We start from the raw sequence: 20204 nt of genomic DNA on the forward strand, positions 1-20204 counted from the left end.
TGAACAAAAATGACCTTTTTTTCCCAGTCATATCAGAGGTTGACATGGAGGAGGGCATTGCAAGTGAGCACCAAACTGTTGCTGCTCTCACTCCCATGCAAATGCAAAAGCCCTGCCACTGCCACTGCCAAGTGTTGCAGGAGCCACCTAAGCCTGCTTGAGGCTCACTGCCATTTCCCAACTAGGAGCAGCTTGTGCCACCTTCCTGAGGGTCCCTGCTAATGTCAAGGGCCCAGCAACCAGTCACTGGCTACTAGCCCTTCCCACTGCCTCCATCTCCCTGGAAGCATGCTCAGCACCAAATCAAGGGGATAACAGCCTGTACACATTGAGGAAAGAGACAACAAGCATCCAAACCCTCAGGCTGAAAATAAATAGTAAGCCCTCACAAAACACCCAGGGATGCTCTAGCATATGAATAGCCTTCCAAGAATACAGTAGTTAGTTTCCCCAAACTCACAGAATGAGAAAAATATAAGCAAAATGAAGAAACTCAGGAACCAATCCCAGTTAAAAGAACAGGAGACTCCACCTGAAGCAGCAAACAATGAAACAAACCTCTGCAGTCTAACAGACACTGAGTTCAAAAAGAAGACAGTGAAAATACTGAAAGAATTAAGGGTAAATATGAAAGAATTAGGAGTGGATAGGAATATCAATGCAGATTACTTTAGAAAGGAACTAGAAAATATGAGGAACCAAGAAAAATTAGAGCATTCATTTACAGAGATGCAAACTGAGTTAAAGGCACTACAGAGCAGAATGAATAGTGCAGAGGAACAAAAAAGTGACTTGGAAGACAGAATAATGGAAATCACCCAATCAGGACAGCAGACAGAAAACCAAATGAAAAAACATGAGAGCAATATAAGAGATCTATGAGATAATATAAAGTGGGCCAACCTATGCATAATAGGGATTCCAGAAGGAGAAGAAAAAGAAAAAAGGGGTTGAAAATATATTTGAAGAAATTAAATCTGAAAACTTTCCAAATATAAAGGAAACAGATATCAAGATACAGGAAGCACAGAGGACCCCAAACAAATTGAACCCAAACAGGCCCACATCAAGACACATTATAATAAAAACAGAAAAAGTTTAAGATAAAGAGAAGATTCTAAGGTCTGCGAGAGAAAAACAAAGCATTAATTATAAGGAAACCCACATAAGGTCATCAGCTGATTTATCTGCAGAAACACCATAGACCAGGAGAGAGTGGCAAAATATATTCAAAGTTCCAAAAGGAAAACATATGTATCCTAGAATAATCTACCCAGCAAGAATATCATTTAAAATAGAAGGAGAAATAAAAAAATTTCTCCAACAAACAAAAACTGAAAGAGTACAGCAATACTAAACTCATTCTAAAAGAAATACTGAAAGGGCTCTTCTAAATAAAATAGAAGTAAGAAGAAATAGGATGGAGGAAATCACAACTGGAAAGTAATCATTTAAAAAAGCCAGCATACGGATCTAAAATGAAAAAAAAAAAAAACTATTGTAAAAATGACAATAAACACAAAGAACAGCAAAAGGACAAACATGAAGATGTTAAAAAAAAAGGACATCAAAATCATAAAATGTGGGGAAAGAAAGTAAGAAAATCTAGATTCTTTTTCTAAGAATGTGTTTGAGCCTCTATTACTATCAGGCTAAAGCAAGCAGATGCAGGAAGGGGTTAACCCACTTGAAAAATAGGGCAACTGTTAGGTTAGCTTAGGGAGGAATGCAAAAGGCCAAGTTGGTAAAGAAGAGAGATTTATTAAGGCATTAGAGGGGGTTGGGCTAAGCTCAAGATGGTGCCAGCCCTGACTGTGAGGAGATACTAAGCTTATAAAGGATCTGTGGTGGAAATGTGGCTGGAGTTTATGGTGGGAACTTAGGGCAGGAATAACAAAGAAGGAGGAGCAGAAGGTCGAGGGAGGGGTATGGGGTTGAGTCCCATGACAGAGGGCAGTTAATACTTATAGGTGGTTAATCTACGCAGGCAGTTGTATTCCACAGGCCAGTGTTTCTTGATGCCCAACTTGAGCACCCACATTCCAGGAAACAATATAGATCTTGTGCTGGGATGCAAGCAGGTGTCCAAGATGAACAGCCACATTTGGGGTTGGGGGTGGTCTGTCTACATTCTTCTGGGAACCTATCAAAAACCATAAATGAAAACCAAACAATACATTCACAAAAACTAAAAAGAAGAGGACAAAAGCATAAAATGAAAGGAAACAGTTTAACCGAAAAAAGAAACAAAGGAGAAATATAAAATTAACTGGAAAACAAAGTATAAAATGGCAATAAATAAATATTTATCAATAATTACCTTGAATGTCAATGGACTAAATGCTCTAACCAAAAGATATAGAGTGGCAGACTGTATAAGAAAACAAGAGTCTACAATATGTTGCCTACAGGAGACTCGCCTTAGGGCAAAGGACACATAATTTGAAAGAGGCAGAGCTCCCGTTGTGGCTCAGTGGTTAACAAATTTGACTAGCGTCCATGAGGACACAGGTTCAATCCCTGGCCTTGCTCAGTGGGTTAAGGGTCTGGTGTTGCCATGAGCTGAACTGTGGGTCGCAGACATGGCTGGGATCCCGTGTTGCTGCAGCTGTGGCATAGGCTGGCAGCTGTAGCTCTGATTTGACCCCTAGCTGGGGAAACTCCATATGCTGCAGGTGTGGCACTAAAAAGTAAAAAAACAACAAAACAAACAAAAGTGAGGGGATGGTCCACAGATGGATGAATGGATAAGAAGATGTGCTATGTATACACAATGGAATACTATGCAGCCATAAAAAAGAACAAAATAATGCCATTTGAAGCAACATGGATGGAACTAGAGACTCTCATACTGAGTGAATTAAGTCAGAAAGAAAAAGACAAATACCATATGATATCACTTATAGCTGGAATCTAATATAAAGCACAAATGAACCTTTCCACAGAAAAGAAACTCATGGACTTGGAGAACACACTTGTTGCCAAGGGGGAGGGGCGGAGTGGGATGGACTGGGAGTCTGGGGTTAATCGATGCAAACTATTGTATTTGAAGTGGATAAGCAATGAGATGCTGCTGTTTAGCACAGGGAACTATACCTAGTCACTGTGATGGAACTTGATGGAGGATAATGTGAGAAAAGGAATGATTATATATGTGTGACTGGGTCACTATGCTGTAGAGTATAAACTGACAGAACACTGTAAACCAACTATAATGGAAAAAATAAAAATCATTAAAAAATACAATAAAAATAAAGTGAGGGGATGGAATAAGATATCTCATGAACATGGAAAAGACAGGAAAACAAAAGTTGCAATACTCACATCAGACAAAATAGACTACAAAACGGAGGTCATAAAGAAAAAGAAGGACACTATCTAATGATAAAAGGATTGATTCAAGATGAGGATATTACACTCGTCAATATATGTCACTAATATAGGAGCACCCAAATATATAGAACAAAGAGTAACAGACATAAGAGAAGAAATTGATGGGGATATAATAATAGTAGGAGACTTTAACATCCCACTCACATCAATGGACAGATCCTCTAGATAGAAATCGATAAGGCAACAGAGATCCTAAATGACACAATGGAAAAGTTAGAGTTAATTGATATTTTCAGGACACTACATACAAAAAAATCATAATAAACATTCTTTTTTAAGAGCTCATGGAATATTCTCAAGGACTGACCACACAATGGGGCACAAAATTAACCTCAACAAATTGAAGAGTATAGAAACTTATTTCAAGTATCTTCTCCGACCACAATGGCATCAAACTAGAAATCAACTATAGGAAAAGAAATGAGAAAAAACTGACTACATGGAGACTAAACAACATGTTACTAAAAAACCAATGGGTCAATGAGGAAATCAAAAGGGAAATTAAAAAATACCTTGAGACAAATTATAATGAAAATGCAACCATTAAAAATCTATGGGATGCCACAAAAGCAGTGCTTAGAAGGAAGTTCACAGCAATACAGGACTTCCTCAAAAATGAAGAAAAATCTCAAATTGACAACTTAACCCACCACCTTAAAGAATTAGAAGAAGAAGAACAAAGAAAACCTCAAGTCAGCACAAGGAAGGAAATCATAAAGATTGGAGAGGAAATGGATAAAATAAAGTTTCAAAAAACAATAGAAAAAAAATCAATAAAACCAGGAGCTGGTTCTTTCAAAGGGTCAACCAAATTGACAAACTTATGGCCAGACTCACCAAGAAGAGAGAAGAAAGAATTCAAATAAAATAAGAAATGAAAAAGGAGAAATCTCAATGGATACTGTAGAAACACAATAAAAACCATAATCCTATGAACAATTATATGTTAACAAGTTTGAAAATCTAGGAGAAATGGACAATTTTCTAGAGATACACAGCCCACCAAAACTGAATCAAAAAGAAATAGATCAACTGAACAGACCAATCACTAGAAATGAAATTGAATATCTAATAAAAATGCTTCCTACTAATAAAATTCCAGGACCGGATGGCTTCTCAGGTGAATTCTAAGAAACATACAAAGAAGAACTTATATCCATCCTCCTTAACTTTTCCAAAAGGTTGAAGAAGAATGAATAATTCCAAAGACATTCTATGACGTCACCATCCCCCGATGCCAAAACCAGACAAAGATAATACCAAAAATGGAAATTATAGGCCATTAATCTTTGATAAATATAGATGCAAAAATTCTCAACAAAATTTTAGCCAACCAAATCCAACAACGTAAAAAAGATCATACACCATGACCATGTGGGATTCATCCCAGGTTCACAAAAGTGGTTCGACATATGCAAATCAATCAACATCATACACCACATTAACAAGAAAAAAAGTAACATCTGATCATCTCAATAGACACAGAAAAAGCACATGACAAAATTCAACATCCATTCATGATAAGAACTCTTACCAAAGTGGCTATAGAAGGAACTTACCTTAACATAATAAAAACCATTTATGGCAAATCCATAGCCTATTTAATACTCAATGGAGAAAATCTGAAACTCTTCCTGCTAAAATCTGGAGCAAGATAAAGAAGCCCACTCTCTCCACTTTTATTCAACCTAGTATTGGAAGTCCTGGCTGCAACAATCAGACAAAAGAAATAAAAGGTATCCAAAATGGAAGAGAAGAGGTAAAATTGTCACTCTATGCAGATGACATGATACTATATATAGAAAATTCTAAGGACGCCACACAAAAACTACTCAAAGTGATCAATGAATTCAGCAAAGTAGCAGGATACATTATTAACATTCAGAAATCGGTTGCATTTCTGCATGCTAACAATGAAATATTAGAAAAGGAATATAAAAATACAATACCTTTTAAAATTATACCTAAAAAAATTAAATACATAGAAATAAACCTGACCAAGGAGGTGAAAGGCTTATATGCTGAAAAATATACAATATTAATCGAGGAAATTAAAGAGGATTCAAAGAAATGGAAATACATTCCATGTTCCTAGATTGGACAAATCAATATTGTTAAAATGGCCATTCTACCCAAAGCAGTCTACAGATTCAGAGCAATCCCTATCAATTTACCTATGACATTTTTCACAGAACTAGAAGAAACAATCAAAGAATTTATATGGAACCACAAAAGACCCAGAATTTCTGAAGCAATCCTGAGGAATGAAAACCAACCAGGAGACACAACTCTCACAGACCTCAGACAATATTAATAAGCTACAGTAAACAAAACAGTGTGGTATTGGTAGAAAAACAGACACACAAACCAATGGAACAGAACAGAGAACTCAGAAATAAACCCAGACACCTATGTATGGTCAATCAAATTTCAACAAAGGAGGCAAGAATATAAAATGGAGAAAAGACAGTCTCTTTTGCAAGTGGTGCAGAGAAAACTAACAGATGCATATAAATTAATGAAATTAGAACACACTCTCATACCACACACAAAAATAAACTCAAAATGGCTTAAAGACTTAAACATAAGACAAGGCATCCTAAAACTCCTAGAAGAGAACATAGGCAAAACATTTTCTAACATAAATCACACAAATGTTTTTTCAGTCTCCCAAGGCAATAGAAATAAAAACAAAAATAAACCCATGGGACCTAATCAAACCTACAAATTTTGGCACATTAAAAAAAAAAAAAAGAACCTATGGAATGGGAGAAAATAGTTTCAAATGAAGCAACCAACAAGCGCCTAATTCCAAAATATAAACACAACTGACACACTTCAACAGCAAAAACAAAACAACAAAAACCACAACCCAATTGAAAAATGGGCAGAAGACCTGAATAGACATCTCTCCAAAGAACACATACAGATAGCCAACAGACATGAAAAAATGCTCAACTTCACTAATTATTAGAGAACTAGAAATCAAAACTACAATGAAGTACCACCTCAAACCAGTCAGAATGGCCATCATTAGTAAGTGCACAAATAACAAACAATGGAGAGGGTGTGGAGAAAGGGGACCCCTCCTACACTGTTGGCGTGAATATAAACTGGTAGAGCCACTATGGAGAACAGTATGGAGGTATCTCAGAAAGCTAAATATAGAACTACCATATGATCCAGAAACCCCACTTCTGGGCATATCTGGACAAAACTTTCATTGAAAAAGATACATGTACCCCTATGTTCATTGAAGTACTATTCACAATAGCCAAGACAAGGAAACAACTTAAACATCCATCAACAGATGAATGGATTACAAAGATGTGGTACATATACACAGTGGAATACTACTCCGTAATAAAAAAGAAAATAATGCCACTTGAAGCAACATGGATGGAACTAAACATTCTTATACTAAGTGAAGTAAGTCAGAAAGAGGAAGACAAATACCATATGATATCACTTATATCTGGAATCTAATATATGGCACAAATGAACCTGTCTATAGAAAAGAAAAAAACTCATGGATTTGGAGAACAGACTTGTAGTTGCGAAGGGGGAGGGAGTGGGATGAACTGGGAGTATGGGGTTAGTAAATGCAACCTATAGCATTTGGAGCAGATATGCAATGAGTTCCTCCTGTGTAGCACAGGGAACTATAACCAATCACTCGAACAAATCACATTGCGATGGAACATGATGGAGGATAATGTGAGAAAAAGAGTGTGTATTTATATATGTATGTATAACTGAGTTGCTTTTCTGTACAGCAAAAATTGATAGAACATTGCAAATTAACTATAAAAATATTTAAAAAAAAAGAAAGGAAAAAAGAAAGAAATGGGTTTAGAGTTTAAGAAACCTCTGGGGCATCATCAAGCACACCAGTATTTGCATTATAGGGGTGCCACAAGTAGAAGAGAGAGAAAGCACCAGAGAACAAATTTGAAGATATAATTACTGAAAATTTCCCTAATCTCGTAAAGGAAAGAGGCATTCAAGTCCAGGAAGTGCACAGAGTCCCATATAGGATGAGCCCAAAGAGGAACGCACTAAGCCAGTGAAATTAAAATGGTAAAAAATTAAGGCTAAGGAGAGAATATTAAAAACAGCAAGGGAAAAGCAACAAGTAATATACAAGGCAAATACCATAAGGCTACCACCTGACTTTTCAGCAGAAACTGCAGGCCAGAAAGGAGTGGCATGATTTTTAAGTGAGAAACCTACAACGAAGAATAATCTACCCAGCAAGGCTCTCATTCAGGTTTGATGGAGAAATTAAAAGCTTTACAGATAAGCAAAAGGCTAAAAGAGTTCGGTACTGCCAAACCAATTGTATAAGAAATATTAACAGAACTTCTCAAAGTGAAAAAGAAAACAATGAGCAATATAAAAATCATGAAGAGAAAAATTGGAAAGGCAAACATAGAGTAAAGACAAGAAGTCATCCATGCAAAAAGGTAGTAGGAAGATTAAAAGTCAAAAGTAATAAAATCATCTATATCCACAATAACAAGTTAAAAGAAACACAAAACAGTTAGACGCAAAATATGATATTAATAACAGTGATCATGAGGGAAGGAGAATACAAATGCAGGAATGTTAAAATGCATTTGAAACTAAAGGATAAGCAACTTAAAACAATCATATATATAGGTACATATAAACCTCATGTAATCACAATTCAAAAATCTATAATACATTTATATACAAAGAAGAAAAAGAAATCCAAAACACTAAAGATATCCATCAAATTACAGGAAAACAGGAGTTCCCGTCATAGCTCAGTGGAAACAAATCTGACTAGTAAGCATGAGGACACAGGTTTGATCCCTGGCCTCACTAAGTGGGTTAAAGATCAGGTGGTGCCATGGGCTGTGTTGTAGGTCACAGATGTGGCTTGGATCTGGCATTGCTGTAACTGTAGTGTAGGCCAGCAGCTACAGCTCTGATTCGACCCCTAGCCTGGTAACCTCCATATGCCATGGGTATGGCCCTAAAAAGACAAAAAAAAAAAAAAAAAAAAAAAGGAAAACAAAAGAGGGAAAGACAAAAAAAAAAAAAGACCTAGGAAGACAACTCAAAACATTTAATAAAATAGAAATAAGAACATAAATAACAATAATGACTTTAAATGTAAAAGGATTAAATACACCAGTCGAAAGATACAGAGCAGCTGCATGGATACCAAAACAAGACCTATACATATGCTGCCTACAAGAGACTCACTTCAAATCTAAAGACATTCACAGAATGAAAGTGAGGTGATGGAAAAAGGTATTCCACACAAATGGAAATCACAGAAAGCCAGGGAAGCAATATTTATATCAGATAAAATAGACTTCAAGATAAAGTCTGTCATAAGAGGCAAAAAAGGACATTACGTTATGATCAGGGGATCAATCCTAGAAGATATAACAACTGAAAATATATATGCACCCAACACAGAAGCACCTATGTAAATACAGAAAATATTAACAGACATAAAGATAAAAATTCACAGTAACACAACAATAGCAGGAATCTCTAACACTCTACTTATATCAATGGATAGATTATTCATTCAGAAAATCAGTAAGGAAACAAAAGCCTTAAATGACACTATAGATCAAATGAACTTTGTGTGTGTGTGTGTGTGTGTGTATACATATATGATATAAATATTATATATATAACATACATAATTCCATTCAAAAGCATTAAAATACAATTCTTTTCAAGTGCACATGAAGCATTCTCCAGGATAGATCATATGCTAGACCTCTATAAATTGCTGAAAAGTTAAATCATATCAAGCATCTGTTCCAACGATAATGCTATGAGATTAGGAAATCAAATTCAAGGAAAAAAAGTATAACTAAAACCACAAACATATGGCAAGTAACCATTATGCTACTAAACAGGTGAAGGATCACTGAAGGAATCAAAGAGGAAATAAAAGAATACCTGTAGAAAAATTAAAATGAGAACATAAAAATCCAATATCTATGTGACACAGTAAAAGCACTTTTAAGAAGAAAGTTTATATGACAAGTTTACCTCAGGAAAAAAAACTCAAATAAAAAACATAACGTTATATCTAAAGGAGTTCAAAAAAGAACAAACAAAACCTACAGTTAGTAGAAGGGAAGCAATCATAAAGATTATAGCAGAAATAAATAAAAGATAAAAAAATAGAAAAGATCAATGAAACTAAGAGCTGGTTCTTTGAAAAGATGAAAAAAATTGATAGGCATTTAGTAAGACTCATCAAGGAAAAAAAGGAGAACCCCCAGTCAATTAGATCACAAGTGAAAATGGAGATGTCACAACTGACACTAGAGAAATACAAAGCATCATAGGGACCACTATAAACAACTATATGTCAATAAAATGGACAATCTAGAAGAAATGGACAAATAAGAGACCACTACAAACAACTACATGTCAATAAAATGGACAGGGCGTCCCTGTCGTGGCTCAGTGGTTAATGAATGAATCCAACTAGGAACCATGAGGTTGCAGGTTCAATACCTGGCCTTGCTCAGTGGGTTAAGGATCCAGTGTTGCCGTGAGCTGTGGTGTAGGCCACAGACATGGCTCGGATCTGATGTGGCTGTGGCTGTGGCATAGGGTGGTGGCTACAGCTCCAATTCAACCTCTAGCCTGGGAACCTCCATATGCATGGGTATGGCCGTAAAAGACAAAAAAAAAAAAAAAAAAGAAAATGGACAATCTAGAAGAAATGGACAGATTCCTGGAAGTGTACAGTCTTTGAATACTGAACCAGGAAGAAACAGAAGATATGAATAGATCAATTACCAATAATGAAATTCAATCAGTAGTAAAAACAAAACAAAACAAAACAAAACAAAACAAAAAAACCAAAAAACCAAAACTCCCAACAAACATAAGTCTAGGAGCAGATGGCTTCACAGGTGAATTCTGCCAAATATTTAGAGAAGAGTTAACAGCCTTCTAAAACTATTCCAAAATTTGCAGAGGAAAGAATGCTTATAAATTCATTCTAGAAGGCCAGCACCACTCTGGTACCAAAAGCAGACAAAAACATCACATAAAAAAGAAAATTACAGGCCAACACCACTGATGAATACAGATATAAAAATCCTTAACAAGATATTAGCAAACCAAATCCAGCAATATATCAAAAGGATCATACACCATGTCAAGCAGGATTCATCTCAGGGATGCAAGGGTTATTCAGTATCGGCAAATTAACCATTGTAATATACCACATTAACAAACTGAAGTATAAAAACTGTATGATCATCTCAGTAGATGCAGAAAAAGCTTTTGAAAAAATTCAACATTTATTAACCATTTAAAAAAACTCTAGAAAGTGGGTATAGAGGGAACATACCTCAACATAATAAAGGCCATAAATGACAAGCCCACAGCTAACATCATACTCAATGGTGAAAAGCTGAAAGCATTTTCTCCAAGATCAGGAGCAAGACAAGGATGCCCACTCTTATAACCTTTATTCAAAATTATATTGGAAGTCTTACCCAAAGCAATCAGACAAGAAAAAGAAATAAAAGGAATCCAAACTAGAAAGGAAGAAGTAAAATTTTCACCCTTTGTAGATGACATAATCCTACATATGGAAAATCCTAAAGATTACACCAAAAAACTAACAGAGCTCATTAATGAATTCAGTGATGTTTCAGGATACAAAATTAATATACAGAAATCTGTTGCATTTCTATACACTAAAAATGAACTATCAGAAAGAGAAATTAAGGAAACAATCCCATTTACAACTGCATCAAAAAGAATAAAATACCCAGGAATAAACCTACCTAAGGAGGTGAAAGACCTTTACTCTGAAAAGTATAAGACACTGATGAAAGAAATTGATGATAATACAAACAGATGGAAAAGATATACCATATTCTTGAATTGGAAGACTCTATATTGTTAAAATGACCATACTACCCAAGGCAATCTACAGATTCAGCTCAATTCCTATCAAAAAACAAATGACACTTTTTACAAAACCAGAACAAATAATTTTTAAATTTGTATAGAATCTGAAAAGACTCCAAATAAAACAATCTTGAGAAAGAACAAAACTGGAGAAATCATGTCTCTGATTTCAGACTATTCTACAAAGCTACTATCAACAAAGCAGTATGCTCCTGGCACAAAAACAGACAAATAGATCAATGGAAAAGAACAGAGAGCCTAGGAATAAACTCACGCAATAACAGTCATTTAATCTACAACAGAGGCAATAATACACTATGGGGAAAAAGACAGTCTCTTCAACAAGTGGTGCTAGGAAAACTGGACAGCTACATGTAAAAGAATGAAATTAGAACATGCTCTAATACCATATACAAAAAAATAAACTCAAAATGGATTAAAAACTACCTGAAACCATAAAGCTCCTAAAGAGCACAAAGGCAGAATACTCTTTGACATAAATGGCAAAAACCATATGATTGTACCTATATGTGTAATTTAAAAAACCACAAAATACAATAAACTTATAGATACAGAAAATAAACTGGTTGTTGCCAGCACAGCTGGAGTTTGAGGGAGCTCGAAATGGGTGAAAAGGGTCAAAAAGTTCAAACTTCCAGTTTTAAAATAATTCATGAGATATGTTGTACAGAATGATGACTACAGTTAATAATACTGTATTAAGTATTTTAAAGTTGCTCAGAGCAGCTCTTAGAAGTTCCTATCACATGAAAAAAATTCTATGTGTTGTGATGGATATCAACTAAATTTACTGTGGTGATCACTGCATAATACAGTTGATCCTTGAACAATGTGGAGGTTGGGGCATCAATTCCTGAAAAGTCAAAAACCTGGGAATAACTTCATTGTCGGCCTTCTGTATATGCAGTTCCACATCTGTGGATTCAACCATCCTCGGATCGGGTAGCACTCATTGAAAAAACATTAGCATATAAATAGATCTGTGCAGTTCAAATCCCAGTTCTTTTAGGGCCAACTGTACATGCAAATATCAAATCTTTATGTTGTATACTTGAAACTGATTTAATATCATGTCAATTTATATCTCAAAAAAAATGTTCATGCCAGCTTTCATTCATAATTGCCCTAAGCCAGGAGTTCCTGTTGTGGCTCAGAATCTGACTAGTGTCCATGAGGATGCAGGCTCAATCCCTGGCCTTGCCTACTGGGTTAAGGATCCCGAATTGTTGCAAGCTGTGGCATAGGTTGCAAATATGGCTCAAATCTGGTATTGCTGTGGCTATGGCATAGGCCAGCAGCTGTAGCTCCAATTTGACCTCTAGCCTGGGAACTTCCATATGCCACAGGTACTGCCCTAAAAAAAAAAAAAAGAAGAAAAAGAAAAAGAAATGAAAATAATTGTACTAAAACCAGAAACAGTCCTGATCAATAAGAGACTAGATAAACAAACTGTGGCATATTCATCTAATAGAATATTATGTAGCAAGCTAAAGGAGTCAAGAAGTGATATATACACGAGGGATTTCCCAAAACACTATGTCAAAGGAAAAAAACCTAGGCACAAAAATATATATACCTTTTCCCCATTTATATGAGATTGTAGAATAGGTAAAATTAATTTGATGTTCAAAATCATATTAGTAGTTCCTGAGCTCCAGGTGTGGGGTGTTGACTGGAAAGGGGCATGAGAGAACTTTTTGGGGAATAAAAATGTTTTTTCTTGACTGTAAGTGTAGTTACTTGAGTGTATGAATGCATTTGTCAAAATCACGGAACTATATACTTAAGATCTGAGCATTTCACTGCATTACAATTTATATTTCAATTTAAGAAAATGTTCATATATACTTCAGCTGAGAAATCCCTCCTTTGGGAATCTATTTTATAAAATAAATGCATTAGGATGTATGTAAATATATATGGACAAGGCTTCAGTTAAGGAAACAAAGGTTCCCACTGTATTTAAAGCAGATTTTAGAGGAAGTATTTCATTTTTTAGTCAATACCACAACACTATTTGGGGAGAAAGTGCAAAGATTATCAAAACAGAAATGTAGAATTAAAAATACCTTCTCAGCCCAGATAAAAAACTGCTAAGTTTTTAAAAGGGAAAAAGTCACATAAATAGGCTGGGAGAAGAATCAGTGCCATCAAAATGACTATACTACTTAAATAATCTATAGATTCAGTGCAATCTCTATAAAATTACCTATGGCATTTTGCACAGAACTAGAACAAAAAATTTTTAAATGTCTATGGAAATACAAAAGACTCTGAAGCAATCTTAACAAAGAAAAACAGAGCTGGAATAATCATGTCCCTGACTTCAGACTATACTACAAAAGCTACAGTCATCAAAACTGTATGGTACATGGGAGTTCCCATCGTAGCTCAGCAGAAAAGAATCTGTCTAGTACCTATGAGAACGCAGGTTCAATTTCTGGCCTTGCTCAGTGGGTAAAGGACCTGGTGTTGCCATAAGCTGTGGTATAAGTTGCAGACGTCTCGGATCTGGTGCTGCTGTGGCTGTGACGTAGGCCAGCAGCTACAGCTCTGATTCAGCCCCTAGCCTGGGTACCTCCACATGCCACGGGTGCAGCCCCCAAAAGACAAAAATAAAAACAAAAACAGGATGGTATGGGCACAAAAACAGAAATAAAGATCAGTGGAACAGCACAGAAAGCCAAGAAATTAATCCATGCACATATGGTCAATTAATTTGTGACAAAGGAGGCTAGGATATACAATGGAGAAAAGACAGTCTCTTCAATAAATGCTACTGAGAAAACTGGACAGCTACATTTAACAGAATGAAATTAGAATGTTCTCTTATACCACACACAAAAATAAACTCAAAATGGATTAAAGATCTAAACATAAGACCAGATACTATAAAACTCTTCAAGCAAAACATAGGCAGAACACTCTTTGACATAAATTACAGCAATATACTTTTGGATCCAATCCCTAGAGTGATGAAAATAAAAACAAAAATAAACAAATGGGGGAGTTCCCACTGTGGGACAGTGGGTTAAGAATATGACTACAGCAGCCTGGGTTACTGCAGAGGGGCAGGTTCAATTCCCGGCCTGCCTGGTGCAGTGGGTTAAGGATCTGATGTTGCTGCAGCTGTGGCACAGGTCACAGTTGGCTCAGATTCAATCCCTGGCCCAAGAACTTCCATATGCCATGGGTGTGGCCAAAAAATTAAAAATAAAAATAAACAAATGGGACATAATTACACTTAAAAGCAAAGGAAATCATTAACAAAATGAAAAGACAACCATGGAATGGGAGAAAATCTTTGCAAATGAAGAGACTAACTAGGGATTAATCTCCATATAATACACAAGTATCTCAAACAGCTTTATATCAAAAAATCCAATCAAAAAATGGTAAAAATATCTAAACAGACATTTCTCCAAAGAAGACAGACAGATGGCCAAAAAGCACATGGAAAGATGCTCAATACTACTAATTATTAGAGACATGCAAATCAAAACTACAGTGAAGAATCACCTCACACCGTGAGAATGGCCATCATCAAAAATTTTACAAGCAATAAATGCTAAAGAGGGTGTAGAGAAAAGAGAACCCTCCTATACTGTTGGTGGGAATGTACGCTGGCATAACCACTATGGAAAACAATATGGAGGTTCCTTAAAAAACTAAATATAGGAGTTCCTGCTGTGATGCAATGGAATTGGGGTGTATCTGCAGTGCCAGGATACAGGTTCAATCCCCAGCCCTGCATAGCAGGTTAAGAAGCCTCTGGCACTGCTGCAGGTATAAGTTGCAACTGTGGTTTGGATCTGATCCCTGGCCTGGGAACTTCATGTGTTGCAGGGTGGCAAAAAGAGAAAAAATAAAAAACAAACTAAATATACAAAATTCTTTCCTCAATTGTCATTTATCATGCCACTTGAAAGGGTTAGGTAATATAAGAATCATCTCTGAAAGTTAGGTAATTCCTACCCTGTTTGATAGAAAGCAAGACTTGGCAACTCAAAAGAAAAAGAATTACTTCATAAAATTCCAATTATTCCTTACTACTTTCCCTATGTCTCCTATGTATTTTATAATCATCTCTATCTGAATGAAAAATCTATTAAAATTTTGGAAACGAGAATGGTGGCAGTGACAAAATATTTGTCTTCTTTTTATGGCCGCACTCGCAGCACATGGAAGTTCCCAGGCTAGGGGTCAAATCTGAGCTGAGGCTTCACCACAAGCACCACAACACTGGATCTGAGTCACATCTGAACCCTACGCTGAAGCTTGTGGTAGTGCTGAATCCTTAATCCACTGAGTGAGGCCAGGGATTGAATCCACGTCCTCACAGACACTATGTTGGGTTCTTTACCCACTGAACCACAATGGGAACTACTGTTTTCATTTTATTATCAGACAAAAGTTAGGAATATAAAAATAACTTCAAATTTTACATTTCAATGTACTACTATTAGAGTGTTGTAGTCTCTAACTTTTGTATTTGTAGGATTTATTGAAAGGAAATCCAATGGAATTCAAAATGTTAAAAGGCCACAGAATAAAATGTTCACTTTGATTATCTCAAAAAAATACAGGCTGGATAATTTCCCTCCAAATATTTTCATAAATTTGAGGTTGTCCAATAAAAATGCCAAAGATATTGTGGTTAAGCAGCAAGAATTGTTAGAAAGCCTCACACTATTTCTGTTCCAACAAATCCACATCTCCTTTTTATTTTTAGGGTTGCAACCATAGCATACAGAAGTTCCCTGGCTAGGAGCTCAATCTGAGCTACAGCTGCTGGTCACAGCCATAGCCTCGGCAATACCTGATCCAAGCTGCGTCTGTGACCTACACCACACACAGTTCACGGCAATGCCAGATACCCGACCCACTGAGCGAAGCCAGGGATCAAACTCGCATCCTCATGGATACTAGCTGGATTCAGAAATTTCAGTAGAAATACTGCGCCACAACAGGAACTCCAACAAATCCACATCTCTTTTTAAATCACATTCAAAAAGGCCTTTTCTAAAAGTCCTAGCACAAAGACCACTTAAAATTTTTCTGCATGAGTAGGGTAGAAATGCAGAATTCTATATTCTAAAACTGTTAATGGTGTGGAAAAAAAAAAGAATATCAATAGGTGAATGACTGAAAAAACTATGGTACATTCATAGTATGGCATAAGAGATATCATTAAAAAGAGTAATTACACATATGCAATTTGACTTGAAAGGATTTCCATTATGCAGTGTTGAGAATAGGAAAATGCAGAAGAGTGTACAGAATATAATTCCATTTTAGTAAATAACAATGACAGTCCTCATAGCCTCCAACCCTACACAGTTGGTTCTCCATATTCACAGAATCCGCATCCACAAATTCAAACTGTGGGTGGAAAATATTTTGGGGAAAAAATTACAGAAAATTCTCAAAAGCAAAACTTGAATTTACTGTGTGCTGGCATTATTTACACAGTATTTACATTTTGTTAGATATTGTAAGTAATCTGCAGATGATTTAAAGTATGTGGGAGGATGTGTGTAGGTTCTATGCAAATACTACACCATTTTATAATAGGGAACTGAGCAATTGTGGCTTTTGGTATCCTCAGGGGTCCTAGAACCAACGTTCTGTGGATACCAAGGGATGACTGCATATATCTTTGGCACCTGTATGTATATGTGTATATACGTGTGTGTGTGTATCGTATGGTATATATAAAGGAATGAAAGAAAAAGTACTAAACTGTTAATACTGATATCTTAAAAGAAGGTTGGGGGGCTGGCAATAATTTAAAAACAGAAAATGCCTGTTTTAAAAGAATTCCCACAATAAATATGTAATAAATACTGTGATTACACCTACACACATACACATACATGTAAAAAGAAGGTAACCAAAATTTTTTTAATGTTTTGAAGTATGGATTTTTACTTTCTTCCTTATTCTTTTTCCGTCTACATTTTTTGCTATTGGCACACATTATATAATTTTAAAAAAAGGTATTTTTCTTTTTTCAGGGAAATAAAGGTCAAAGAACCAGAAAAAATTGCAAAAGCTTTGACATTTAAATAATATTTCATACTGCAAGTAAAGATATTATAAATTCTACATTGTTGTTTTAAAATTCAAACATTTTAAATAAAGATCACTCAGTGTAAGCGACACTTTTTGCTGACATCAGAGAACAAAACATCCTATGTAAGCAGACCCTAAAGCACATATATTACTGAATGAACAACACACACACATACCTGGATGATTCAGAAGAGTATCAAGTTCTTCTTTGGCCACAACCATTCTTAATCTATCACTACTATCAATGACAAAAATAATGGCTTGTCCTTCTCTGTATAATATAAAGAATGAGAAAAATTAAAGATAAACTTATACATTTTTCTATGTTTACTATCCATTTGCATTTCCTAACCTGTGTATTATTTCTTTATGTCTTTTGTCCATTTATCATGAAAGGCTTTGGTGCTGTTACTTATTAGTTTATAGGAGTGATTGACATATTAATCATGTTGGTCATATTTCATGTAAAATAATTTTTTTATTTGGATCATGATATAGTAAATTTAATGACTCATTTCATAATTTCAAACATAACAAGTAAAACCATAATCCTATGACACAGATACAATCATTATTAATACTTTCATGCAAATTGTTTTCAACATTTTCTTTGTGGATATTCACATATGAATATCTGTGCTTAAATGGAATCTTGCTGTTTTATACTGCCTTTCTAATATACATGTACATTTCCCTGATCTTTTTTTTACAGTATAGTTTGAACTACTTTTATATGAAACATTAAAGATCTATACTAGTTTTTCTCAAATATTTTTTGCCATAACCATAGAGAGAAATACATTTTACCTTAAGATGCACTCAGACATATATGTAAATGTGTTTGAAATAGTCTCCTGAAACAATACTTACAGAAAGCTTTTATTCTAATTAATTATTTTAAGCTGATAACCAGTCACTGAACTGGTTTAAGCATTTGCTTATAAATCACACTCGCCCTTCAAAAATCACTGATTCCCTTCACACCTTTCTTTTAATGGATATAAAGTATTCCATTGCATAGATGTGTCATTAAATATTGTATCAAACTGCTGGTGTTGGACTTTATAGGTTACTTATTTTCACTGCTATGAAAGATTTGGGATAAAAATACTTCTAAACATTAAATTTTTTAGATATTCTAGTATTCATTCTTAGAAATAAAATTTCTAGGAATACATACAAAATTTAAAGTTTTAGATAAAAACTGACAAATCACCCTCCAGAAGTACACTACCAATTTATACAACTACCAGCAGTTTTCCCACCCCCTTGCCAACATGGCTCTTATTTTTTACCATTCTAATAGGATATTATTTTACTTTGTATTTCATTAATAGGTAGTTAAGTTCAACATATTTTTGTATATTTATTGGACATTTATATATCTTCTGTGATGCACTTATTACAGTCATAAATTAAGATTTCAAAGCTCAATGTCATTAGCAATCACATGTATATGCAAAATAAGACAACTATTTAATACCATTTTCTTCTATCATTTAAAAAAATGAATATAAATTATCACAGTCATGTACTACTACTGGATATAGAAACTGGTACAATGGGAGATATCTATCAAGAACTTTAAAAACATTCAATTACTTTGAGACAGAAATTTTATTTCTGGAATTTATTCTAAGGAAACTAACAATGATAAAGATTTATGTGGCAAGATGTTTATAAGAATAATTGTTTATAACCTTCAAAAACTGAGAACAGCCTTTATATCCAGAAACAGAGAAATAATTAAGCAGATTTTGCCACAGGAATATGAAAAATATTAGGCAGCTATGAGAGTTACATCCTTTTTGTTTTTTCTGATTTACCCTTACTACAGAATTTTAACTGAAAAACATGGTACATACTTTAGAAGGCTCTTTTCTCAATTATGTAAAGCATATATTATCTATTTCTTTTTTTTAATATATTTAAAATTTTTTTTTTCATTATAGCTGGTTTACAGTGTTCTGTCAATTTTCTACTGCTCCCGTGTGGCTCGCAGCATTAGCTATTTCAAAACAGAAGAAACATACCAAAAAGATCAACAGTGGTAAATTTATTAGCAATGAGATTTATGGGAAACAATTTTTTAAATAGTATTATCTATATTTTTCAAACATTAACTTCTTTCCAAATATGTACTCCTTATATTTTATGCTTTATTACTTCTTCATATTCTAAGAGTAACATGTAAAATTACACAATAATTAGCATTACAGAATCATATAAAAGACAAAGCAAACTTCCTTTATAATCTTATTATTCCCAAAACAACTGCTATTAATGGTGTGGTGCATTTTCCACCAATAATTTACTTCTCTCTATACATATCTACTAATAAGCACCTACTTTCATTAAGAATATTTTTCTTTATATAATTGAGATATTAAAAAAAGTCATTAAAAATGTTCAATACACATTCTTTTACGTATATATTTACCCAGAAGTTCTAGTCATACTGTACTTTTCTGAAAGCCAAAATTATGGCTGGAGGGTATGAACATTTTTAATTTTAATAGATATTGATAAACTACCCTGAAAAAGATGTTATGTCTCACTATAGTAGAGGCCTGTTTTGCCTATAGTAGACTTAATTAATCTTTTTAAGCTCTTTTAGTCTAATAGATTAAAACGCACTTGTTCTTTCTTAATCAGAAAAGTATAGAGATATATGAAGTATATGTACTATTACTGTAGATTTCTCAACAGTATTCATATTCATCATTCAACCTACAACATACCTATAATGTTTCTAAATTCACTAACTTCTAAAATGATCT

The 20204-nt window shown here is 34.7% G+C and overlaps 1 protein-coding gene across 2 annotated transcripts in view; it reads right to left on the reverse strand.

Moving 5' to 3' along the window:
- ARL6 (ADP ribosylation factor like GTPase 6) overlaps nucleotides 1–20204 on the reverse strand; it is a 45452-nt gene that overhangs the window by 13916 nt on the left and 11332 nt on the right. Inside the window, exons 5-6 of one of the 2 annotated variants that reach the window (XM_047794251.1) lie at nucleotides 17601–17695; nucleotides 1613–2143 (exon numbers count right to left, since the gene is read on the reverse strand). In XM_047794251.1, the coding sequence (XP_047650207.1) occupies nucleotides 1980–2143; nucleotides 17601–17695 (259 nt within the window). In that variant the 3' untranslated portion in view covers nucleotides 1613–1979. Of the gene's footprint in view, nucleotides 1–1612; nucleotides 2144–17600; nucleotides 17696–20204 lie in introns of those variants that run through there. The other variant, XM_047794243.1, reaches the window with a different exon arrangement.

Source organism: Phacochoerus africanus, chromosome 1 (genome assembly GCF_016906955.1).
Source record: "Phacochoerus africanus isolate WHEZ1 chromosome 1, ROS_Pafr_v1, whole genome shotgun sequence".
Lineage (NCBI taxonomy): Eukaryota > Metazoa > Chordata > Mammalia > Artiodactyla > Suidae > Phacochoerus > Phacochoerus africanus.